The sequence below is a fragment of the Pantherophis guttatus genome, chromosome 4 (assembly GCF_059756535.1).
Source record: "Pantherophis guttatus breed Tessera chromosome 4, ASM5975653v1, whole genome shotgun sequence".
NCBI lineage: Eukaryota > Metazoa > Chordata > Lepidosauria > Squamata > Colubridae > Pantherophis > Pantherophis guttatus.
In genome coordinates, this window is record NC_142066.1 from 116406918 (window position 1) to 116434446 (window position 27529).

Sequence of the window (27529 nt, forward strand, 5' to 3'; positions counted from 1 at the left end):
ATTATTGCCAACCTGTCATCCAGTTAATCTATTGACAATCAGCAAAGAAATTTCTATCTTTTGGCTAACACCCATCTATTGATTGTTCAGGTTTGTGCTGGAAAGATACAAGCCATTAGATAAGTGTTCCAGAAAAACTGAAGTTTATAACAATTATTTATATCAGTAAACATGTAATAACCTTTATCACTTATTCTACATATAATGTATGAATTCTACATTCCCCAACCAACATCACCAAGTTGTAGTTTAAGAAAAACTAAGTAGAAAATTATGACGGAAATTTGCCTATCAACTCAATCAAATCCTACAATCCACAAAGGGTTTTATGGTCATCAGAGTTTAAGATAAATCGAAATTGAAAAAAAAGTTATCTTTTTTTTAAGAAGCAGAGTTGACTTATTCTATTGTCATCAATGGTCCCCATTACATAGAAATATATCCTTATCTCAGCATTTTATGTATTTCTAAACTTGGAACATTAAATGTGGATTCCAATATATGATAGTCACAGAACTGAGGACATTCATGAGATAGAATTATCATTAATTTTAATGCCTTATATTCAGTGTTAATTGAATGTCAGAATTGATTCATACTGCATTTGATTTAGCTCTGTGATTTATTACTTAAAAGTTTGCAGCTGCATACATGAACTGCCATTGCCAATATCCATAATATTGCATGTTTGACCTCTAAATGTTTTGTATTTGCAACCACTCTCTGTATATATTCATATACAATATATATAGAAAAATATATCTTAGATCACGGATTTCAAACTTGCGATGTCATGTTGTCATCACATGACGTATTGTGACTTTTTCCCCCCTTCGCTCAACCAGGGGGTGGTGGATGTGGCCAGCATGTAATGCACCTGGCCTGCGGGCTGCGAGTTTGACACCCCTGTCTTAGATGATCCGAATACTTTGTTTCACAGTAACAAACCAGTGATTGTCATCAAGTTAATATTAGTGGTAAGCAGTCACCCAGAAGGACTTTTCTCTATTGAAGAAATGATACAGCTACGTATTGAGCTTAAACCAGAGTTGTTCCTATTGGGTATCCTGCATGAAAAAATTAGGAAAATACTTACTTGATTATACATGTAATAACAGCTGCAAGAATTGTTTATGCTCACAATTGGAAATCAGAGAAAATACCTTTGGAAGAAGAAGTAATAATTTTTTTTTTAGATTGTGCAGAAATGAATAGATTAACTTTGATGATTAAAGATAGGGAAGACTCAGAATATTTTAAGATATGAAATTATTTTTATTGTTGGTTGGAAAAGAGATACAAATGATTAATTTTATAATTATGTATAAAAACTTGAGGACTAGAATATGGTTATAGGAATGAATTGTCATAGTGGTTTGGATGAAGATCAAGATAGAAGAAACTTTTGGAAGAAGAAAAAAAAGTGAAGAAGATAACATCGAGATGTCAGAGGGGAGAGATGATTGATATACTAAATGTTTGTCTTTCTTAAAAAAATGTAAAAAAAATTTTTTTTTAAAAAAAGAAGGACTTTCTCTACAATAGTCTGTCCTGAACCTGGTTCTTTATGTCTCTTAACGGTGCTTAATGGTCTCTTAACTGTTGTTGCTGGTCATTTTCTTCTTTCCTTCCACTTTCCCATCATAATAATTTTCTCAAGGGAGCGTCAGTCTTTGTATAATGAGTCAAAAATATGATAGTTTGTAGCTTGATGAGACAATAATGATCATACTAAATATGCTGAGGCATGTAACTTTGGATAAAGATATACAAAAAGACTTCCACCAGAGCCATGCCAAAGACATATTCTCACGATTGGAGAATTAACTTCATCTATTTCTCTGAGGTTTAAGCCTGCATATCCCTACAATATTAGACTCTGTTTGAATGGGGAAGTAATAAATTCCTTCTTCCTATGAAGACTGAGAGAGACTGGATGTCTTTATTATACCCAACTGGAAACCACTTCCATTTGGACTTTGATGGGAAGACAGACTTATTGCGGAAAATGAATCTATTATATTTAATTAGACAACAATTGATAAGAGATGGCATTAAAGAAACAAACATGGATATTTGATTCAGGATGAATTATTTTTAACTTTTGGGATGATTTGGTATAGATATAATTCTGTGGTAAATTTTCTACAAGTGGACTACTACATCAATTTGTTTACAGAGAGTTTTGAGACTTTAATTTAATTTTAGTATTATTATTCTTCCTGTTTTTATTCTTCCTGTTTCCTATTTTGTCATTAATATAATATATAGAAGAGAAGGTCAATAATCAGTTTAAATTTTTTTTTGAGGGGGCTGTTTTGCAATAGGTCAGAATCAATGATACAATAATTTTTAATTAGTATTGAAGTAGGAAGGATAATATGTGTCGGGGTTTTTTGATGTACCTTTTTCTTTTTAACGTCTTGATTATTTTGTGTTCCTACCCCCTTTTAAATCCTTTTCTGGATTTTTTAAAGTTTTGCATTTTGACCTTGTCTTGAATAAAATAAAAAAAATAGCTGCAAAAAGAAATGTGATAGTTTGATATTGATCATTTGTACCTTGACAACTCTGGATCTATGTTCTATGATCTGTTTGTTTTCTTAGCTACTCAAGGTCAAAATAATCAATAATGTTTCTGACATATTTCTTCAAAGTCCAATTTTCACACCCATCATGTGTTACAAGAAAAATGATTGACTTCATTATTCTAAACTTAATAAATGTTGATTCTATTATTATAGCTATAATTGTCTAAACTGATTAAAATGTTCTAAATTAATTACTAGAATATTTTGGATCTGGATGACATCATAAAAAGGTAGTAATTATGGTGTTAACAAAAACAAAGACCGGCAAATAGAAATAGAATGACTGTGGCAAAAGAAAGCAAAAGTAATACCAATAGTAACAGGCACTTTGAGTGGAATTTCAAAATAACTGAAGCACCATTTGAACACCATCAACATTGACAAATTCACCATCAGTCAATTGCAAAAGATAATTTTATTTGGAACAGTTTAGATCCTGCAATGATATCAGTAGTACAATCAAACATCCCCATCTGCCTATCCCAGGTCTTTGAAAAGAACCTTGAGCCTGGAGAGATTCGAACTTGCAGTAATTGCAGGTAGCTGAATGTTAATAACAGGCTGTTAGCCAGCTGCGCCACCAGGACTCTCTTATTTCAATCATCTGATATCTTAAAATGTATTAGGATTTATATAGACTAACATTTTTAGCATTTCAAAAATAGAAAAATTGTATATAATAATAAACAACAGCAGCTATTTAAGGAGTATATGGAAATAGTTAAACTAATTTGTAGATTGTAGTTAGGCTGTAGAGAAATTTACTTCAGGCCTTCAAAAGGTAGGAGAGGAAAAATAGTTATTGATCTTAGGAAAGTAGAGAATATGAGAAAGAAACTCAAAACAGCTTCTCCTTAATCTTGTTCCCCATAAAAAAGGGACAGTGAAGGTTTTGAACAATTTTTTAAGATTGATGTCAGCCCTTTGAAGTAGGCCAGGAGATGAAATAGACATTGCAGGGAATTCCTGCAATGGTATGGCTTGGTGGGCGTGGCATGGTGGGGGTGGCAGGAGACAGGATAATGTAAAATCTCCATTCCCTCCTCACTCCAGGTGAAGGTTACTGCAAAATCCCCATCTCCTCCCAATCAGCTGAGACTTGGGAGGCAGAGAATAGATGGGGTGGGGCCATTCAGAATTTTTACTACCAGTTCTCCGAATTACCCAAAATTTCTGCTACCGATTCTCCAGAACTGGTCAGAACCTGCTGAAACCCACCTGTAGAAATATATATGCAGATACTGCTATGTTTCCCTGAAGCATTCCCTTATATTACAATTGGGTCCCAATTGTAATATAAGTCCTACCCCAAAATAAGCCCCAGTTAGGATTGTCAGACAAACTCATTTAGTACTGTATTTCACCTCCAAATAAGTAATTTGATACTGTATGCAAAATTCTAAAAGCAAAGCAAAGTAGGGTCTGGTCAGTATTTTGATAGAAATACATTGTGAGATTCCTGGGCAGTTAACTTGACTGGTAGGTTATACCAACAACATCAATTTGTAATCAAGCTGAACTGTCCATGGCCCATTTTTGTGTAATCTTTGTCAGCTAGTCTAGACAAAAATCACTAGAGGAAATACTACCCTATTTTTATTGTGAGTTGGGTGCAACAGGCTGACTATAAACCACTTAGAGAGGGCTGTAAAGCACTGTAAAGTGGTATATAAATCTAAGTATTATTGCTATAATGTAACTTCAAATCTGAATAGGTTATCATTCTGTTATGAAGGCACAAATTTTTTTTCCTCAATATTAACACTAGATTGTAAAATAATGGCCCTGTGTATGTAATCATAACACTATCCATTTTTAATAAAATGTTACCAATTTTAATTGCCACTCTTTGCTTTTCAATGTCTGTTGTATCTGTAAATCTTTTTTTTTTTAAATAAATGAATAAAATACCACGTTGGGTAAACTCTTTATATTAAGACAAATTACTATATAATTTGTCTTTATATGTTAATGTTAATTTTACTTATATACTGCATTATATTTTATAATTCAAGGCAGCAAACAAACATAATAATCTTTCCTCCTCCTCTTTTTCCCCACAACCACAGCCACAGCCCTGTGACTCTGAGGTGGGACTAAAACTCACGGTTACCTGGCTTTTAGCCTGGTATTTTAACCACTAAATCAAACAGGGTCTCATATATATAATGAGAGTACTTAGGTGAGTAAATAGTAAATGTTATATTTAATTTACAGTATGTACATTGACAATGTTTTTTTTGTTTTACTGTAGTATGGTTTAAAATAGACATTTCTTCTATTAGGTAATAGCTATAGGGCCATTTCACATTTTTAAACTTCTTATCCTGGCAAAAACATATATCTAGTTTTTTGGCTACCCATTTAAGGTTTGTAAAAGAAATAATATGATTTACTGCTTAAATTTAAACTTTTAAATAGGAAGCAAAGGGTATGCTAAATAGCTAGAGTGAACAAATAAAAGGGTTTAAAATACCTTTATAAATAAAACTGGGCACATATCCAGTTTTAAATCAGAGACCAAACAAAAGAATTTCAAAGATGGAAGAAAGAATGCGTAGGTCAATGTGGAAAATATGTCCTAAGTCATGAGAAAATATTTTTCTAGCTAAAATGAAATCATTTTTTTTCATAAAGAATGATATTAAAGGGAAATTTATAAGAATTAAGAATGCTTAAAAGAAGATTTTAAAAAAGAATTGCCCCTTTCTCTCTTTGAAAAAGCAATGACACAGATAATTAAAATGTTATTTCAGTATTTTTAAATCCTTCAACTTAAAAATACTAGGATAATGTTTTAATATTATTGTTCAATTTGTACACAGTTCAAAATCAAACACATATTTTCACCCTCTCAAAAATGAACCATTTTATAACCATTTGCTAAATAATTTAAAAATGCATTGAAGGGCTTGTCACAGAAGAAAATGATATATCTGATAATTTCTTGTTGAATACATGATTTCAGAGTAATAGGGTTCATAGGTTTGTTTTGTGTAATTAAACTATCTTTTGTATACTGTTTGAAGCAAGATAAAATATTGCTATGTCCACACATGCTGGAAAATTAAAAAAATCTTTATATGGGTGTACTTATTCAAATGACTGCAATTGTTTAAAAAATGCAGTAACCTGCTATGCAAGTATGCATACAGATATATGTAGAAAGAGTATGGTTTGTGAACACATTATATTTGTTCTTGGATATGGTCCATAGTAGCTACCATCTGTCCCTTGAAGAATAAATCGTCAATTTAACAAATCCTCTGGCAATCAATTTATGTTTTTCTTTACTCTAGTACATTAGTACTGGGATGATGTCTGAATATTTATTACTCAATATTTGTACAAAATCAAATGCATATATTCAAACAAGAGTTCCATACATTCAGAATTTCAGAGCTATTTTTAAGGCAGTGATTAGGACAACCATAACTTCATTGCCAATAAATGAGGTGTCACAGAACGTGTTCCCAAACCTGATGATAACTATGGTTTTTTCTTCATTTATTCTCATCAAGAGCTCAGATACTTTTAACTGCAGTAACTGGATAACGTCTCATTATGGAATGGATGCAGCTGTTCCCACTACAGACACAGATCCAGATGCTTGGAAGCCAAGTACTAGAAAATGAGTAATCTTTCATACATACGCACGTCATCCCAAACACTGCCTGAATTGGAAAATTACTCTTTCTAAATGTAAACCCAGAGTGTGGAAGCTTTCCTTTATTGCAACAGCTCTGGCTACATGGAGTCCAGAAAAGCTAATAACAGGCCATTCTTTATGTGTCCCATAATTTCATGTTCTCTGCATTTGACATGAAAGGTAAATGTAAGGATTACATTTCATAGGCAGAAGTAAAAATCCGGCAGAATCATTTAGTTATTAATTTTAAAATACACAGAGTAAAACAATCATGAATCAGAGAAATGTACTTTCAAAGCATAAAGTTGCAATTTTGAGTTGAATCCTATCAGTATATTTGAAAATACAGCACTGAGTTATTACTGATTTAATGAGACTTAGTTTTACATAATAAGCCTTATGATCAGTGAGTCACAAGGAGAAATGTCTGTTTCAGCAAGATCAGCTGCAATTAGATTCCCTATCTTTTGTTGCAACCCTACCCCTTGCATTTCTAAGCCATCCAGTATTTCTTATCTATATTAAATGAATCTTATTTCATCTCAATTGTTGTTACCCAGAGACATCGACACTCAGGAAGCAAGAAAATAACCTGACAGATTAAGTAAAAGATAGGTAAACTTTCAGTGCACAAAGGGTGTACAGCATAAAGGTCCTTACCTTAAAATTGTGTGCTTTTTCATAGTTGAAATGGTTGTCGTTCTGGGTCAGTGCCGCTCTTCTGACCAAGGAGGTGATCTGTGAATAGGCAAAGAGTTTCAGTGGTTGCCACAAGAGTGCCCCTTTCACTCCCATCTTAACCCCCAAGGCTACTGCCAGGAGTTCTTGGCGCTTCCGTCCTTGCTTTGATTTGTGAACCACAGCACAGGCTTTCTCATTGTCAAGCCACAGCTCCTCGGCAAACATAGTGCTTGGATCCCAGATCTTTTCCTTGTCTTCTGCAGAGGCTGGGAGGCTGACTGCTGTCAGCTTGGTCCAACTGCTTCTTATGTTAGACAGCAGATTTGAAGCAGCTGCAGCAGCCCATTCTGAGGAGACCTCTGGCATGTGACTTGAATGGGCTGTCTTGCGTGATGGAAGGAGTTCCTGCATCTGAATAAGTAACAGTCTGCTTTGTGATACTTTTTAAAAAAACAAAGTATGCACAGAACAATAGCCTGAATTCATGGACAGAACGACTCCTGCTTCTGGCCGTCCCCAGAGCAGAGGATCCTGCCAGGCGCTGAAGAAATACCGACAGCGTTACAGTTTCATGCCACAACACATCTCCAAGGATAGATCACATCTACCCGGGAGCACTTTTTTTTGTTTTCATAAATAACTCTAATGCTGCATCCAATTGTGCTCAGAACTGGAGACCTTTGAGCTCTTCCAGTACAAACACCATCATATTAAGCCTTTAAACCACAGTGATTCTTTAATCTTGTGGGGAGGGGGAAATACCCTGCTCTTTTTCATATCCTGTACAAGGGAAAATCTAGTAGCACTTGAAAGATTAGTAGCCGTGGCTGCCAGCACATTAAATGAAGATTGTTTCTGGCATTCTCTACTTTTGCAAAACATAAAATAAATAGCAGTTTTTCTCCTCATTATTTTAAAATAACATTTAAAAGAATGTCCGGGCTATTAAATTGCTTAGGGAAGGGAAAAAGAGAGAGAGAAAAAAGAGAATCTCAGAAGAAAAAAGAAAGATTAATTGAAGTAGCTAGCCACACAATTTTTATGGTACAGTTGAGATTCCTTCTATGTTGTGTGTGTGTGTCTCTCTCTCTCTCTAAGACTATTTATGAGAACACTGTACAATTGAAAAATAATTCAATCCAAATGCTGTCTACAACAAAATGTTGCAGTATTGAACCAGTCAATCCTGTATTTCCTCAGGATCCATTCCACTATTCCTACTTCTCAATGCTTTCTGCTTTTCCCCTCCCCCCAAAGTGAAACTTAATATCCACCCATATATTCTCCTACAGGTAATCCTTGACTTACGACCACAATTTTGTCCTAAAATTTCTGTTGCTCAGTGAGACAGTTGCTAAGTGAATTTTGCCCCATTTTACAACCTTTCTTGCCACAGTTGTTAAGTGAATCATTGCAGTTGTTAAGTTAGTAACACAGCTGCTAAGTGAAACTGGCTTCCCCAATTAACTTTGCTTGTCAGAAAGTCACAAAAGGAGATCACATGATCCTAGGATACTGCAACCATCATCTGAATTTTGACCGCATAACCATGGGAATGCTGTAATGGTTGTTAAGTGTGAAAAATGGTCCTAAGTCACTTTTTTCAACGTTGTTGTAACTTCAAACAGTCATTAAACGAACTATGGTAAGTCAAGGACTACCTTTACAATGTTAAGGAACTGAACCAATAATTAGTTGGCTGAACTTTGCTTCAAAAGAAATTCTGCAAAGCGAATTTGGCCTGAACATGGGGAGAGGGAAGGGGGCTTCCCCTTGGCAGGAATTCTCAATTCTCCTATCTTCTGGCACTTCTTTCTTCTCTCTTGTTCTTAACGTACCAGGACTTTCCTCATTCTTTTTCCTCACAGAAAGCAAATGTGACAAAGATGAGTCATCTCTCTCTCTCTCTTCTTCCCTCTCTCCCTCCCTCCCTCCCTCCCTCCCTCCCTCTCTCTCTCTCTCTCTCTGTGTGTGTGTGTGTGTGTGTGTGTGTACACAGAAGTGAGCTGGCAACTGTAAGCGTTTTATGTGCTCCCAGTGGAAGAGCTGTTGATTGAAAACATAGGAGAATGAAGTACAGAAGAAAGGGCATTTGTCCCGTGGTGCAAAATTGTTAATGAGGATAAGAGGCTGGGACAGTGTTTCTCAATCTTGGCAACTTTAAGATATATGGATTTCAATTCCCAGAATTCCCCAGCCAGAATGATGTTCACACATCTCAAAGTTGCCAAGACTGAAAACTAGTAGGCTTAAGAAGACATTTAAGAAAATATCTTCCATGTTTTATGACTTTAAAATGTTTTCATTTCGCATTTGGCTGTTTCTGCCCACCAAAGTTCTTCTTCTTGTACTTCTTCTTTTTTTGGTCTTAGAGAACATAGGTCATGAAACCAATTTCCATCTCTATTCTAAATTTCAACCTCTGGAAAATTGAACATTATCAGAGCTGATTCTATGGACATATGCCCCTTATGAGCATTTTAAAAGTCAAGTAGACAATATAAACTAATGTAAAGGATGGTCATTAACATTACACAATATGTGCATGTAATGCAATTCAAGGTATTTCTTAAAAACTATTTGAGTTAGCCAAATGCAAGCAAATACCTAGCTAATCACTACAGAAAAACTCCTGCCCATTTAATGACAACTCTGACCTATACTTTTACAAATTTCTATTAGATTTCAGGGTCTAATTCAAGATATTAATCTTAATACTTAATTTATGCCTATGTGCATAAATCTTGGCATTTCCCCAAATTTATTAAGACCTATTTCATTTTATCACTTTGTAGTTCAACTAAACTCATTATTCCTAGGGTTTCTCAAGAAACTTTCTGCTAAATCTTCTTGTCTTCTCTCATTTCTTTTTGGAAACAAGCCAAGACATTCCAGTGAAAAATTAGAATGCATATAAAATAATTTATTAATTATAAGTTTACTGTTTTGTGGTTTGGCTAATAATCTTGGCATTTTAAATTATTATTATGTTGATAGGTTTGTTAACTAGATTGATAGTTTACAAGCACTATTAATACGTGAAAGTATATAACATTGCTATCTGAATAATATAAATTTATATTATATTAAATATATTATATTAAAATGCCTTTAAATATTAGAGAAATTTATCCAAATCTTACTGGCCTATTGTTACTGGCCTTACTTGTTTTTAAAAAGTCACAGAAGAGAATGTTCCATGTTATTCTAATCTATATGGATCTATTTGTAGAATTTAATGGACCCTGAAAGTCTGCTGCTGAAATTATTTCTTTAGCTCAGGGATCACAATCTTTTTTGTTCTTTTTGCTTTCAACAATTTCTACAGATCTCACTGCTGAAATATCCACAACACTGCTGCTAAATAAATCCATTTTCCAGCTGATAAGACAGCTGAGAGCTACTTTTAGGTAGGCTAATAGAAAGGTTTGGACCTCATCAGGGATAATGTTTCGTGCTCTTCTGTCCTACCCTCATGGTCCAATAGCTAGTAGATACTTGATTCAGAGCAACTCTCGTCTTGTCTCTCGTCTCGTTGTTTTAAAGAAGCTTCTGTTATTGCAGTTCAACCTTTGGCTCTGTATTTTGTAACCTTAGCATCTTAAGATGGACTTCACCTCCTCATAGTCTTGCTCCAGCGTACTGACTGGACAAATATGGGAACTTAAGTCCACACATCTTAAAATTGCCAAGGTTGAAAAACACTGCTTTACCTGAACAATACAGCAGAAATCCTATACTCATTGCCTCGGACTACTAGCATAATTGAAGTCAGTGGTTCTTTTACAGAAAAGATTTGATTAGGATTGCACGGTACATGGCATTAGCAAGGCTGTTTGATATCCACCATTTGATCAATTTTTAGCATCTTATTTGTGCATTTTCTTCCTTAAATTGATGAAGAATGGAATTAAGTGTCTTTAAATTACATAATTCAGTCCTTAGTTGTGTTAAATGGATATTTAAAATGGATATTTAAAAAAAGAAAATGTTAGCTTGTAACATTTGCCTTATTATATTTGATTTTTCTTTTGAGTGCACAATGCATACTGCTAAAGAACTAATTCACAAGCAACGGTGACACTGCAATATATCTGTTTGCTTATGTGCTCTGGAGACAGACATATTTTGTGGCATTGCTGGAATAAGTAAAATAGGTCAACAGCACCAACACAAAACTCTGAGGGTGAGGTCAGTTTTCTAGTAATCCTTTGGCATTTGTATTATATCATTTAAATTATAAAATCCTATTATATAAGGTACAGTACATCATTATGCAATATTGCAGTTACTCTGCTCCAAATACAGGATTATGCATAAAACATCTTATTAGAATCTTTACTTTAATGAGATAATTTTAGGAGAAAAATCCAGTAGCAAGATGGCTATTTCTCCTAGTTTCATTAAGACATAAAGTTCACCTATATGTCTCTGTAATTTGTGATAAGCATCATAAAATCTATTCAAAACAGGCTGTTTTTTAAAAGTTGCCTTATTGTATCATAATTATGTTTTTTATTAAGAGTCCAGTTTTGACTTTGGCCCAAATCCCAGTAATTTCATGAACATATCCATGTCGTTTGCTTGGCAACAATATTTGTTCACTTATTTTAAAACACCTTTTCTTCAGGTATCAAGGCATGATGTTGCAGGGAGCAGGCTACGGCTAAGTGCTATTTGTACAAAACATAAGCGTGTATACTGGCTTCATGAAGACTGCAAAGGCAATTGTGTCTAACCTTTTTCATTCATGGAGGTGTGAGAGAGAAAGCCTCAGATACTCTGATATCTGTCTTGTGGGATACAAAGGATAGTTGCTTAGTAACAGGGGCAGCTGCTCTGTTAAACATTGGTGTACCTCTCTGATTCTCTTCATCTTCTCACTGGATTAGAGTGAAAACAGATCCTGAAACTGGTTGCAGCAGAACTAAAACCTTGATTGTATTCTGGCAAATACATATTTAAATGCACTACTCATAATTTTAGCTGGATGTATCTGACATGCAACATGATATGCAAAAATAATATAATAATACTCTTCAAACTCAAAGTTTTCAAAGGATTGGCACTTTGAGAAAGTCACATGATGCACTTGGACATCCACACATACCTCACAGCATTTCAAGTTAGGAAAGAGATAGGATTCTTTAAAAGCACTTTGATGTGGTTGCCTGCTGTAAGAGCATCTCAGACCTGGGCCATGTGTTTTCTTGTAATTTCAAGTTTTCGTGGGTGTGTGTATGTAAAAAGTTAAAATCTCAGATGTTTTCCTGGCTCATTTAAAAGTCTGTGAGTTAAAATGCTTAAAATCCTGGCTAAGATCTCAGCTCAAAATCCTCCAAAATCCCCAAAAAACACTTTGTAAGGTCTTCTAAAACTCTGGCTAAAATTCTAACCAACACTTTAAAGGTTTGGCAACGTTTCAACAAGCTCTCTACCTTGTCATCTTCTGTCCTTTACTATCAGTTTAGAAGTTGTGGGTCCTGCTTCATTATCCTAGCTGCAGCCTGACTGCGTGTTAACAGCCCAGCTTTTTCTGGTTTCCTATTACTAACTGTCAACTGCAAAGAGGTAAGAATTCTAGTAGGTATCACAGCACCACTGGTTGCCTCAATGAGATCTCAACAGCAATCAAACAGGCAAAGTTAGTAATAGGAAACCAGAGAAAGCTGGGCTGTTAACACGCAGTCAGGCTGCAACTAGGATAATGAAGCAGGACCCACAATTTCTAAACTGATAGTAAAGGCCAGAAGATGACAAGGTAGAGAGCTTGTCGAAACGTTGCCAAACCTTTAAAATGTTGGTTAGGATTTTAGCCAGAGTTTTAAAAGACCTTACAAAGTGTTTTTTTGGGATTTTGGAAGATTTTGAGCTGAGTTCTTAGCCAGGATTTTAAGCATTTTAACTAACAGACTTTTAAATGACGCGGGAAAACACCTGAGATTTTAACTTTTTACACACACACACACTATATATATATGTGTGTGTGTGTGTGTAAAAGATATTCATGTTATCTTGCTACAGATGAAATAAATGAATTATACTATTTTTATACTACACATAGTTTATAAGGATTAGTTGAGGTGACAACTTGATGTAAAAAGATGTTTGTATCCTTTCTTCCTTCAGTGTGAATTGTTAGAAAGGAACTGAGCAAAATTCCCTGTTCTCTATCAAAATTGCATGTTCTTTGGCACATTAAAATGAAATGCATGGTGATCGTGATTTCAAATGCTACTCTAGTGATAGTATAATTCCTAGTAAGGAAATGCAAATAAAGTACTTTAAGTTTAATGTTATCACTTAAAAAAATAATCTTAAAGATATGTGGTTGATCAACTTTTCAAGTTTCTAGTAAACGTATCAGAAGAAAGATAACACAAAGATTCATTATTATTTTGCTACTCTTTCATTTCTGCATTAAATTAATGGTTGAATATGATCAAAATAAAATTGTACACATGCCTTCATTCCATTTGTATAATCATGGTGTGGTTAGATGCAAATGATGCCTATTAAACACTATAGAGATGAAGCAGGTTTTTTGGAAGAACATTTTTGGCTGAATTATAATAAAACTAATATGGTATGTTTTGCAAAAAAACCCCAAAACAAACCCTTAGAACTTGAATTTGGATTATTAATAGGATGAATTTTGAACAGTGGAGTGTCTTAAATATTTGTGACTTATTTTTCATTTTTTTTGATAGTCATAAAGCTCACTTCTTATGTTAGCCAACCTTGGAAGACTCTGGTTGGTTTACAAGATCAGATTATACAATGAAAATGTTAAAACATAATGACAAAACATAGTGGCCTGGACAAAAAAGCAACTATAGCAATTAAAATAAATATGATGTGGAACAAAGCTAGTTTGTAAGGACCTTCAAGAACCCCAGGTGAGGTATACTGTCCATATCTCTAGGAAGATGCTGTCCCAGAGAGAAGGACAGCAACACAGAAGACATGCTTCGTTATCCCACAAATTGATATTATTTGATTAAGACGATGTTCTTTCACCATGCAAAAACTACAGAGGAGCATTGCATCTTCTCCTGTTTTTACATAAAAGGATACCAGTTCATGCCAGCTGCATTTAAACTGTTCACAACAAACTTTTGGTATAGAATTAGGTTTAGAGAATAAACAGCAGCAACATAGACATACAACCCAATCTTACATACATATGTATGTTAAGACATACAATCTTAACAAACAGTGGCAAAATGCACAGCCATAGTAATACTTTGATTAGAAATAGGATTTTCCTGAAGAAAATAGATGATTATTTAAAAGAAAACAAAATTTGCTGAAGATTACAGAGAAACAGAAACAGATTGTGAATGGACCCATAACATTAAGGAAAGCTTTAAAAGCTATAAAAAAGACTAAAATAGGAATGGTGTCTGGCCATCTTAGTATAAATGCTTTGAACATGAACTTTTAGAACAATTATAAAATATGAGGAATCCTATTTCAGAGAGAGGAAAGATGCCAGAGAGGAGAAATATACTAGAGAAAATAAGATAATATATTAGTAATAGCTAAAGAGGAACAAGATTTGACTTTAACAAGGAACTATTGGCTGATGTAATTATTGAATAATGATGAAAAGTTGTTTATCATGATTTTGGCTAAGAGGTGGAAAACAATTTTACAAAATTTATTCATGAGGACCAATGTGTTCTTTCACCTAAAAGACAGTTAAAAGATGATATAAGAAATATGTTGAACATTTTGGAATACTTGGAGAAACAAAATAAAAAATAAACAAAAGAAGAACTGGACCTTCCTGTTAAAAGTTTTTGAAGATATGAATTTTGGACACAATCACATTAAATGGGTAAGATTGATATATATTTCACCAGAAAAGAAATAACTGTCAATGGAGGTCTAATAAAGCCCTGTGAGATACAAAAATGGACAACATAGGGATGCCTGTTGTCTTATTTCCTGTTTATTTTAATTCTTGAAATATTGAATAAAACATAAGACAAAAGCATTGTGGGATTAAAGATTAACTGCAGCCCCTTCCAAAATAGTGCCCAATTCATGGCATCCTGTGGCCTCCACATAAGAAGATCATGTGGCAGATTGTCTGGTTCTCATTCCCAAAAGTGATAGTCAGAAAAAGTAAGGGAAGCAAAGTGGGATGAAAGGAGGAGGGGTGGGGGTGGGAAGCAGAGGGTGGAACCTAGTGGAATAGGAAGTAGAAATATTTATTTATAATGAAATATTATATAATCTTTATTTTGGCATTTTTTAATATTCTTCTCTCAGCAGTTCTCTAAGACAAAATATACCCTATTATGAAAGAGATTGCCCTTGTGCACAGGGTATAATCAAAAACCTAACTTGGATCCTACAATATTGCTCCTTTTAGAGGGATTTTCATGTTACTTTGGTATATATCCTATAATTTGCAAAATCCGTGGTTGGGTATCTGATTTTATTTTATTTTTTTGGCTATTTACTTGCACTAAGATTCTAGAATTACATGGTAAATTGTAAAACTTTCTGTGGCTGCTTCAAGTAACAATCAATGCCGAGGATTGACTGATGTTTCTGTGTATAGAAGAATGAATACATTGGTTAAGCAGAGTAATGATCTGGATGCTTAGGAAAGTTTATGATACCTAATTTTATATTGTTTTCGCAATATTTATTGAATATATGCTGCAGAATATAATTAAATTACTGTAATAAAATTTAATTACTATGATTATGTAAAACATAGTGTTACATTTATCTTGCAAATATACTAGTCATACTACTTCCAAAATTTAACCTAAAGATCAGTTCTCAACTGCATTTTTCATATGCTTTTTGTTGGTAAAAGAAACTATTCTTATTCTTAAGCTCCCCTTGCTTCTAAGCAGTCTTTTCTTGTCTAAAATTGTCTTGTGAAAATAGCCCCCATTTTTTAGGATTAAAAAGTTTGATCACTGAAGTATTTTCTATTAAAAACAACATTTATCTTTGGAATCTGTGGTAATGCATATGCTTTTAGACCCATACTGAAACAAACAATGTTGCCAGCTTCTGTGCATCAACACCCAAAATTTGTTGGATGATGACCTGAGCTACAAACTAGATTTAATGAGCAGCTAGTGCACCATATTAAAATGCTCTGCAACTTGATATAATATTTCACATGTGAATCTTTTTTTGTCACTGCTCCCATCTATGATAATGCTCCTATCTCTTCTTTTAGATTCTTGCTTTTAAAATATACTTTTATTTTACATCTTCCAGCTTTTCATATTTTTTGTTTTTTATTGTTACTTTTGATGCATCCTTTATTCTTTTTAAATGACCGTACCCCATAATCTTTATGCTGGTCTATGACCATAATAAAGACTTGATTTAATTTGATGTAATGCATAGACCTTCACTACGAGGCAGTAAGAAGTATCAAGATGTTCATAAGTCAAAGAGGTTTCTTAATTGTTAACAGCTTTAATCACATTTAATTAATTAATCAATACTTAACAATTCTGAAAGTCAACATTCATCTCCAAAAGTAACAGGCAACAAAGTAATTACAGACTTTCCTTCTAGTTTTACCATATAAGGATTACTCAATTTGCCAGAGCCATCATTAGCATGCAAAATCTTTGGGTAGCTGAGCAGTCTGCAAAACTATTGATCTGTTCCTGTCATCATATCATCCTCTCTTTCTCAAACTTTAATAGAAGTGTCTACCTTTTAAATTTTTCCAAAATCCCCGAAAGCAATCATTCCCAATCTAATAGGGAATTATTTGGCCATATAGAAAGTTTCTACATGGCTCTAGCTAGCAAATGCACTTTAAAGCATGGCTCCTTCCTGATAACATCTATACCCTAGTAAGTAAATCAAGGTATAGTATAAGTAAAAAGAGACCAATGAGTTACAGAAGCCAAGTAGTATAAATTATATAGTTTACAGTTGGCCCTATAGTCAAAAGTAGTAGTATGTGAAAGGGAATCCATGCTTACAAATATAGAACATAAATCAGAAGAAGCTAAACACACACAATTCAGTATTAGTTTACCAGTTTCTTATCTGCAAAGTTTCGAAATAAATCTGTTACTAAAGTAAATACAAAGTTTATGAAATGCTAACTAATTATAGGATTACTCCCTGGGTTTTTTAAAATCTCTGGGTAGCAGTGTCTGGGGGGACAACGGAATAGTTCAGAGGTTAAAGATGCTGAGCTTGTCAACTGGCAAGCTGACAGTCTGGGATCAAGACCTGAACGCCTGCAACAAAGTGAGCTCCTGTTCTTTGGCCCACCTAGCACTTCTAAAGCACACAAATGGAGCAGATTAATAGGTACCATTTTAGTGGGAAGTTAGCAGCATTCTGTGTGCCTTTGGCATATAGCCATACCTGACCATGGAAAATGTTTTTCAACAATGCTGTCTCCCTGCACCAAGAAACGGAAATGAGCACCACATCCTAGAGTTGTACACAACTGGATAGGGAAACCTTTACTTTTAGCTCAGCAAGGTCCAAGAGGCAAGCAGGGTTGTGGCATTGCAATGTAATCTGGAGTTCTTTTCCATGTGCAGTGCAATGTCACATATGCGCCTATAGGGGCAGAGCTTCAACGAGGACCAGTGGACCCTGCTATCTGTAATTTAAGAGAAATTACTTTCAGTAGAAATAATAATAATGATGAGAACGATGAATTATTGCAGCCCCACATAACAATTACAATCAGACACCTGGGGCTCAGTAATCAACTTCAGTAGCACTTACTCACAGCATTTAGTTGTAATAGTCATTACCATGTGTATTATCCACCTTATCATAGTGTGCTTAGTTTGCAAAAGCAATTATAACAAAGGCTGTCCTTGAAAAAGCACTGGACATACATAAGTAATTTCTTTGCTCTTCATAATAAACTTTTTTATTTTTCCTTTCATCTCTTATCCTCCCACTTTCCCTTTCATCCTCTTCAATTTATCCCAGCACTGTTGCCATCAATCAGCTATTTGTTTCTTGTGAAAATTCACTGTGATGTAATTCTTTTTACTTGGCAAGATACTCCACCTGCTTGTGCTTCTGCCACTGTTTTGTTTCTCTATCTTTCTCTGCCAATTTTTCCTGTTCCTAACTTCAATTCATGGGCCATTATTCTGTTTTAGTTCAATATATTTCTTTAAATATATGTTAATTTTTATTGCAGCTGATGGTTGTCACTAATATTATTTTCATTTTCAAATGGATATCTAAATTAGAGAGATATCTGTAGGCTTAAGTTTGACCAACATTTCCATGATAATCATGTTAATTTGCTTCAATCCACAGAATATTTTCTTTTGTTATAAGCCAGTGAAATATTCTAAGAAGGGAGAATATTTCTATAGTACATTATCTGGAGAAGAAATTAATTTACAGGTAGTAACTGAAATAAATTTTCTTTGGGTTGTAGTCTGATAATCTTTTAAGCAAAAACCGCTCAAACATTTGTAACAGCCTAGTTACAATCTAGTCTAGAACTAAAGAGAAATATTTACAACATTAAGCAATGTAAAGGATTAGCACTATATGACAAAAGTTGAGATAGCCAGGTAGGCAACAAATATAATAATCCAGGACTGATTTAGTTTGATATTTGAATAAGACCAGGCAATGATTTTAAAATAGTTTAAAATATTACCACCTCATTAATCTAGCATGCTACTTCCAGCATTAGTAATTTTGGATTTCCAAATATGAGGAAAAAATCCAAAATATTTTTATAAGACATGAAGACAGATTGCAGTGATATTTTGAGATTGTTCAAAATCTGGTTCCAAACCATGCTATGACTTCATTAATAAAAAAACCTGTAAAATTGTTAATCTGTCATCATAATTGTTTCAAGGTCTGGGTGATCCAATCTGTATGTCCCCAGAGACTAAAAGGCACCAGAGTAATTTGTCAGGCTTCTCCAACTATTTAATAGTCACAAACTGACTATTTCTCTTCTTCAAATAATTTTTCAAAAAATCTGTACTATTACACCATAAGGCAACCTTTGAAAACTCTAGCTTCTTCAACGCCAGTCAATTTAAAGTGCATATTATAATTTTCATTTGTTCTATTGCTATATAGTACAGCTTTAGAGATCAGAAATTGGATGCTAACATTGGTTGGCAGAACAGCAGTTACCCATTCATGAAAATGCAGCAACAGGCCACTCTTGTGGGTTAATTTTGGCATTTGAAACATTGAGCTTTGGTTTATTCTCCAAAATTCTTTTTAAAATAGTTTCTTGGCGAACCTGAACTTGGCCATAGTAAGTTGTCATTTCAGGATTCAGTAATGTGAGGGTTAAGCCTTCTTGAAGAAAAGCCCTAAATGAGCAGTCTGGTTACATAGCCACACTCCTTTCAAGTTCTTCATTGCCAAAACCAAACCTTGATGTGCATTGAAAATGTAAAGATCCAGGCCCTGTGGGATTATGACCAGATGAGGAGGATGATAGTTTTTCAGAAATGTTTCCCAGAAATCACAGACCTAGATATAAATAGCACTTCTGTTCTGAGCCATCAACCATTCTTCTGACCTCTGAGCATATTGTATAAGCAACTTTGGGCAAAGCAGACAGAACTGAAAGTCTACTGTGGATTTCTGTGGAAATAATAACAAATATTATCATGAGATTTGCCCTGTAAGCAAAGTTGCTTAAGATAAGTGAATTCTAAAGACACCTATCAGGGGAAAGATTTATGGCACATGCATTACTTATGAATGTGAATTTGCAATAACATATAATGAAAATGTTCTGTTATGGAAAATCCTGAAACATCATATGATGTACAAGTTTTTCAATTATGGGTTTTTTAAAAACAAATCCTGGCTTGTTTTATTAAAATTGTTCTATATTACATTTTAAAAATACAACACAATTCTTCTGCTAGTCTGAAAAACAGCATACATATCTGCCTCAACAATACTACACTTTGTTTCCAAAATTTGTAATTTTCAGTTTTAGCCCCATCAGTATGGCTGAAATAGTTTTGCAGCCCCCCCCAAAAGTAAATGTAGTTTTTATTGTCTCTGATACATTTTGCATACAAAATAAATACAAATAAATAAATAAATAAATAAATTATATACAAATTTCCTGATATGAAACAAATCAGAGTGAATATGTTCTGAAAATTTGTCCAAACATCCCAGAAACTTACTTCCAAAATATCTTATTAGGTTATTTCTGGAGTCAGTTAGATAGAATCTAGCCAATATTTCTCAAATGAAAGAAGGATCTATTTGTAAGCTTCTCCTTTAGAATAAAGAGCAGAAGACCTAAAGGTGGTCCTTGACTTATGACCACAATCATATGGTTATTCAGTGAATCCTGATTCCTCCACTGACTTTGCTTATCACTCCCCCCCAAAAAGTCATAAATGGCTCTGGGACCCTGCAACTGTCATAATGCAAGACGGTTGCCAAGTCCCCAAATTTTGATTCATGATATAGAAACATAGAAAACTTATGACATAAAAAGTCATAGTGGTCCATCAAGTCTGCCCTTTGATTTTTTTAATTTTTTAATTTATCAGAAACTTGTTTAAACTCAGTTACTGATGATCAATCCACTACTTCTACTGGAAGTTGATTCCAAGCTTCCATTACTCTTTCTGTGAAATAATACTATCTAACATTACTTTTGAACTTCCCTCGTCAGCTTGATGTAATGCCCCTATGTTTTGATTTTTGCTTAATATTGAAAATACGGCATACTAAAACCTTATTCAGACCCTTAATATATTTACAGGTTTCAATCCTCCAGGCTGCACAGTCTGTCAGATCTTGCATCATTTTTGTTGTTGATTCAATCTGATGAATTATATACATTTTTAAAGGAGGTCTCCAGAACTGGACATAGTATTCCAAATGGGGTCTGATTAAATGGTGCTTTGACAGTGGTAAGTGAATCCAATGTCAGGGATTGGAAATACAATGTACTTAAAAGAAACCAAAATTACTAAATGAAATAATTCTGTCATTAATCATTTGACATCTGTTGATAATTCCTAGGATACTTCTGTAAACTTATACAGTATAAGCAGTATTTCCACAATAAATTTTGGAATGTTCTATTTGTCTCAGATCAGTGAAATTAACTGATTAATTAAATAAGGATCCTTACTGCTTATTTTATATTAGTTTTGGATTTTTCTATTAATGAGATGAGGAACTTAGCAAAAATCATAAGATTGACTACAAACTTTCCACTTAGTAATTTTCTTTTACTGCTATGAAGTTAAATATTTAAAAGTACTTAAATTTGTCAAGTTATTCTGCATCTGAATATTGACAAAGTGTTTTGTTACTTTGAAGGAAGTGAATAAAGAAAACACATTATTGATGGTTTGAAGGGACAATGAAAAAGGAATGGATTGAAAAACAGGTACACTTTCAGGAACACTGTGCAACACTTGTCCAACAGGAAGAAGAAAAAAAATATCAGGTAGCAGAGTATGAGAAATTTGAGAACCAGTTTGATTTAGTGGTTCAGGCACCATGATTGAAACCAGAAAACTCTGAGTTTTAGTTCTGCTTTAGACAAGAAAACCAGCTGGATAACTTTGAGCTCAGCCCATGATATCAGGCCATTGCAGTTAGTGGAATAACAGTAGGTTGATCCCAAAAAGAAAAGTGGAACTTGGGGTTTAGGGGAAATATTGGGGGGGGAGAGTACAAGCAGTGGCAGATATAAGTGTAATTGCACACATTTGTCAGTGCCTTGAATTCCATTTTCTAAGGGTTTAGCTAGTCACAAAGGAAGTACAGGTAGTCCTTGATTTACGACCACAATTGAGCCCAAAATTTCTGTTGTTAAATGAGACATTTTTTAAGTGAGTTCTGCCCCATCTTACAACTTTTCTTGCTACATTTCACTGCAGTTTTTAAATTAGTAACATAGTTGTTAAGTTTATCTGGCTTCTCCATTGACTTTGCTTGTGAGAAGGTCACAAAAGGTCATCACATGACCTTGGGGCACTGCAATGGTCTGATTGGTATGAACCAGTTGCCAAGTATCTGAATTTTGATCACATGAACACAGGAATGCTGCAAAAATCATCTGTAGGCAGAATATAATCAAAGCTTTGTTTTAATGGTTCCATTGCTGAGGGGCAATTTTTATCCTCTCTTCACCTATGTTAGTATTAGATACAGGATAAAAGGAAGTAAAGACATCAACTGTATAGTTTGGAAACCATTTTATACGATATATCAAACAAAATTAGGGATTTTGAATTCTGTAGTTTTATAGCTTTATTTATGTAGCTTCTCATAATATGCACATAATATCCTCTTGGAACATTGTATTCTGTTGAAAAAAAAATTCTACTGAATTCTTGGAAGAACATCTGATTGTAATGTTCTTACTACAATAGTATTTCAGTTGTCTTTCCTGGAAAAAGAGCATTCTTCTGTAAATCATCTAAACCATTATTTCCAAACTTCAACTCTGAGAATATTTAGCCATGTTGGCTTAGGAATTCTAGCAATTGAAAACCATACATCAGTGGTGGGTTGCCCCCGGTTCGCACCGGTTCTTTAGAACCGGTAGTAAAACTGGTGGGAGGCCCTGACATCATCAAAATGCTTCTGCGCATGCGCAGAAGCTTCTGCGCTTGCGTGCGCAGCCCGCTGCAAACCGGTAGTAAAGGTAAATAGAACCCACCCCTGCCATACATCTAATATTTGTCATGGTTCTCAAATAATGATCCAAATTAATTCTCAAATTGCCAATTTATGCTTCAATTCCTTACATTTTTTTTTTAATGTGTGACAGAGCAGGCTGGCCTGAGTGGGCAAAGTTGACTATGAATACTGTGTGGTTAAACAACTGTGTGTGTGTGTGTGTGTGTGTCTTTGTAAGTAAAACAGCCAGAAAGAGATGTTTTTCTCTAGCAGAATTTATTAGTAGGAATAGGAATAGTAATAGTAACAGGGCAGATGAATGGAGAAATGATGAGTAATTAGCATGTACTGTAAGTATGTGTATTTTATGTAGAAATGCAAGTGCCTGTGCGTTTTGTGCAGAAATTATTTTGTTGTTGGCTCTTTTGTTTCTTGAGCTCATTAAATGTTTAAAAGAACCTATGACACTCTGTGAAAGCTGTATAAACAATAGCAATAACTAGGACTGCAGCACCTCACATACATTCTCCATATATCCTTCAGCTCCTGAATATCTATTTGACCACTAGAACTTCACAAACTTTCTGAATATTATCAATAAAGCTTCAGACCTATTTCCAAGGTTAAATGATTCATGAGAGAAAAAGTTCCGCTCTGGGTTTTCCCATTTGTGGGAAGGACTGGGGATTCTCAGTATGCACCTTCAGCTGGACTGCCCTGGACAGACTGCTAAGTATGTGTGGCTTGAATGATATAAATTAATTAGAACAACTGAACATGCTTCCCTGACATGACTCCTGGTATTTCAAGTGCTTCTGGTAAAAACTAGATTAAGCAAAGACAAATTATTAATAGGCTGTTTCCAGTTTTCAGTTACAAGAACACAACAGCTGATGGAATACACAATGAATGCACATATCAAAATGAATTCATTATACACTATTGCATTAGAAATAAAAGTATAGTTATCATTATATTATATTATTATATTATATTATATTATATTATATTATATTATATTATATTATATTATATTATATTATATTATATTTATTATATTATATTATATTATATTATATTATATTATATTAATTATATTATATTGGAACCCAGCACTAAATTCTGCTATGGGTGTTCTTTCGCCATAATATTAGCAATGTTTATAGAAAGTCTTGAGCATCAATGAAGGTTTCAAATATTGATATCTACCTGATATTATCTTTATTTTTCAATTTAAGTAGTAGTTTAATTTAATTTAATGTATTTAATTTGTTGGATTTCTCCATGAAGGATGGATTTTGCTATTACTGTAGTAAAAGATACATACAAGAAACAACAGGGTGCCACATAAATCTTTCCTATGCTTCTCCCAGGGGTGAAATGCTCCCGGTTCGGACTGGATCGCCCGATCCGGTAGCGATGGTGGCGGGTGGTTCGGAGAACCGGTAGCAAAAATCCCTGTGCCCCCCCACCATGCCCAGCTGAGCCGCGCGATTATCAGAGGCTGTTTTTTTTAACTTTTAAAAGCATTTTTTCTACAACCTCTTCGGCTGAAAAATTGCTTTTAAAAGTTAAAAAAAAAGCCTCTGATGATTGCGCAGCTCAGCTGGGATTGTCAGAGGCTTTTCAAAGCATTTTTTCCTGCAACCCCTTTGGCCGAAGAGGTTGTAGGAAAAAAAAATGCCTTTAAATGCGTCTGGCGATCCCAGCTGACTTGCCTGATCGTCAGAAGCTTCTGAAAGCATTTTTTTCTGCAACCTCTTTGGCTGAGGTTCCAATCTGCTATGCTCTGGTATAAAGTGGGATATTCTGTTATGAAAATCACAATATACAGTACACCAGTGATTGTTCCAAGGGAACATTTTTTTTCTCTCCAATTCTTTATTTATTGTGGGAATTAATTACAATCAATATTAAATATATGCAAATTATATGCTAGATTATAAAGGCACAAGCATAATCCTATATGGTGAATATTACCCAATATAACTATGTACATAATATATAGTTATTATGTACAAAAACAGCATAAAGATATAAAGATGAAAGTTGCCTTAATTAATATCTGAACAGCTACTTTTTAGTAGTTGTGAATATGGATTTCAGAATAAAAAGTTTCACCAACTGATAGCTCAATTTATACATTAATGCCTGGTATCTTCAGAGTCACCTTGCCGCTATATAGATACCAAGCAAATGTAATAAATAAATATGTAGGTTTTTTTCATAAAAAAAAAAAAAGCAGAAAGCAACTCTAAAAGTAAGTTTTAGAACCAGATGAAATACTTAGTGTGATGCATGATTAAGAGCAGAGTCATCTCTTATGAAATACATCCATTTGTGGTTTCATTTGTGTTTTCCATGACTTTGGAAAGACAGACCTAATATAAACATTACAGGAATCCTCACTGCCAAACTATGCAAGCTATGGCTTCCAGCTGGTTTGTCTTTTAAGTTTTTATTTAAACCAAAGTAAACCATATTATCTTTAGTGATTGTTTGCTATAGAAGTCATTTATTGTAAATTACTGTTTCCAACAAAGCAAAATTTGGATCTTGGTTCGTACTAATTAATCAATATTCAAACATAAAGTAATTACAAAATGCAGAAAAATACTTTTATACTTGATAGATAGAAAATAGCATATTTTATTCTAGAAACTCATTCATTTATATCTGCAGTATAATTTAAATGCATTAATGAAAAATTGCAATTATGTAATAATTATACCTTTAAATGTAATTCTTGTAAGATTTTGTAGTACTTGTTGGAAACTTCAGACAATCTGGTCTGTATTACCAGGGTAGAAGTTACTCTATTATGGTAGATAATTACCATTTTTTATAATATTACCTAATTCAACACATTTTAAAATTATATACATAAAATAACTTCATTCTTATATGCATTGGATTTATGCATATAACTTGAAGAAATGTAAGGAACTCTCAGCCAACAGCAGAATTATGGAAAACATTTAGCATTCAAATTTTCAACAGTTTTGAACCAATTCTTGCTATTTTGATATTATCACTAAAATATCTTTCAAGAAACATCATTTGGAATTGCAGTCGCTTATTTCATGGTTTCAAATGAGAAAATACCCAAGTAGATTGCATTTCCTAAAGTAGAGAAAAATAATGAAAAAATACAGTTAGGAATACAATATTTTGTTCTAATGAAGTAGCAGTTATCAATCTCAGATAGTTTCAGGCAATTGTAGATAACATTTTATCATGATTTTAGGATCCAGTGTCCCACTGTAACTCATATTATTTTACACAGAGTAATGATGATCTCAAGAATTACACTTCCAGGTTTTTTTACAATCAAATGACAGTTTGTGAGATATGAGCAGAGACCACTGGATTTTCTGTTCATTTTGCTTTTCCATTTGTTTTGTGTGAACTGACACCAAGAAACTGATATGAGAATTCAATGAAAAACAAAATTTTAGAATTTAAAAACTTGTTTTTTATTTTTTATTTTATTTCTATTTTATTTTTATTTCCATTTGTAGTTATGGCTGCAAGCTTAAACAAAATTATGTGGTTATAGGCTAATGACATTTACCTAGAAATATGCAGATGATTGTACTATTAAATAGTTAAAGTGATTTTCTCAAGATACATTTCAGATTGGACTAGAAGACCTCAAAGGTCCCTTCCAGCCCTATGATTAAATATACAGGAAGACATGATGACAAATATATAATTAGCACACTGCAATTTTTGAAGATCCATGTATCTAATTATATGTGAGGAATAATACATGAAACCAGAAGTTTAAGTTTTAAAACTTTTCCTACATTTTTTATGTGTTATCATTAAAGCTGTTATCATTTAAACAGTTTAATGCTGTTTTAAAGCTTTCATTACACTTTTCACATGCTACTTTTTTCAACTGGCAGGAAAGCATGGCATCAATTTTATGGTAATCAAAATAGAATAGAAGAGACACAAAAAAGAATCAGTGGGTCAATTTCAAATTTCCTCCAGTTCCATATGTATAATTTATTCCCAATTTCCTATATCTGCAATATATGATGATGATGGTTATTGAGAACAAATGGAAACAAAGATGATAAAGTAGTGAAACTGTTGCTTAATTATTTTAAAATGTAACAGTGGTGGGAAAGCTTTTCTTTATGAGTTCTGTATCATACTACTATATATATATTCTTTTGTTTTTAAAAATGCAGAGTACTGAAAATATGCTACAACAAAGCTATTTATTCAAGAACAAAATCCATATTTTGTATCAAATCAAGATTGATCTCTAATGTATTTATCTGTCTCTACCCAAATGTAGATTTTAATATGCATACACTATCTAGTTGATTGTTGTCCACTATATATTAACAAGCTAAGGTGCTGGTGATTACCTAGATTTTAATATGCATATACTATCTAGTTGATTGTTGTCCACTATATATTAACAAGCTAAGGTGCTGGTGATTACCTAGATTTTAATATGCATATACTATCTAGTTGATTGTTATCCACTATATATTAACAAGCTAAGGTGCTGGTGATTACCTATAAAGCCCTTCATGGCTTAGACCCAGGATATTTGTCAGATATCTGCAACCAGCAACAGCTCCCCATCACCCGCTGCATTCTCACAGGGAGGGCCTACTCAGGGTGCAGTCGGCTAGACAATGTTGGCTGGCGATTCCCAGAAGTAGAGCCTTTTCTGTGGGGGCTCCCACCCTTTGGAATTAACTCCCCCTGGGGCTCAGAATGGCCTGACCTTCGCATCTTCCACCGCAAATTAAAAACATGGCTGTTCAAATTGCCCAGCCTGGACTGATGGGTTTGGATTGTTTTAATATGTTTAATATGTGTTTAATATGTATTTTAACATGTTTTATCCGGTTTGATTTTAATTGTTGTGAGCTGCCCTGAGTCCTATGGAGATAGGGCGGCATACAAATCAAATAAATAATAATAATAAATAATAATAATATTGTAC

General features: G+C 33.8%; 1 protein-coding gene across 5 annotated transcripts in view; it reads right to left on the reverse strand.

Moving 5' to 3' along the window:
- CHN2 (chimerin 2) overlaps positions 1–27529 on the reverse strand; it is a 157231-nt gene that overhangs the window by 23377 nt on the left and 106325 nt on the right. For 3 of the 5 annotated variants that reach the window (XM_034402235.3, XM_087892620.1, XM_034402236.3), the window contains exon 7: positions 6901–6978. In XM_034402235.3, coding sequence (XP_034258126.1) covers positions 6901–6978 — 78 coding nt within the window. Of the gene's footprint in view, positions 1–6900; positions 7434–27529 lie in introns of those variants that run through there. The other 2 variants (XM_087892621.1, XM_087892622.1) reach the window with 2 other exon arrangements.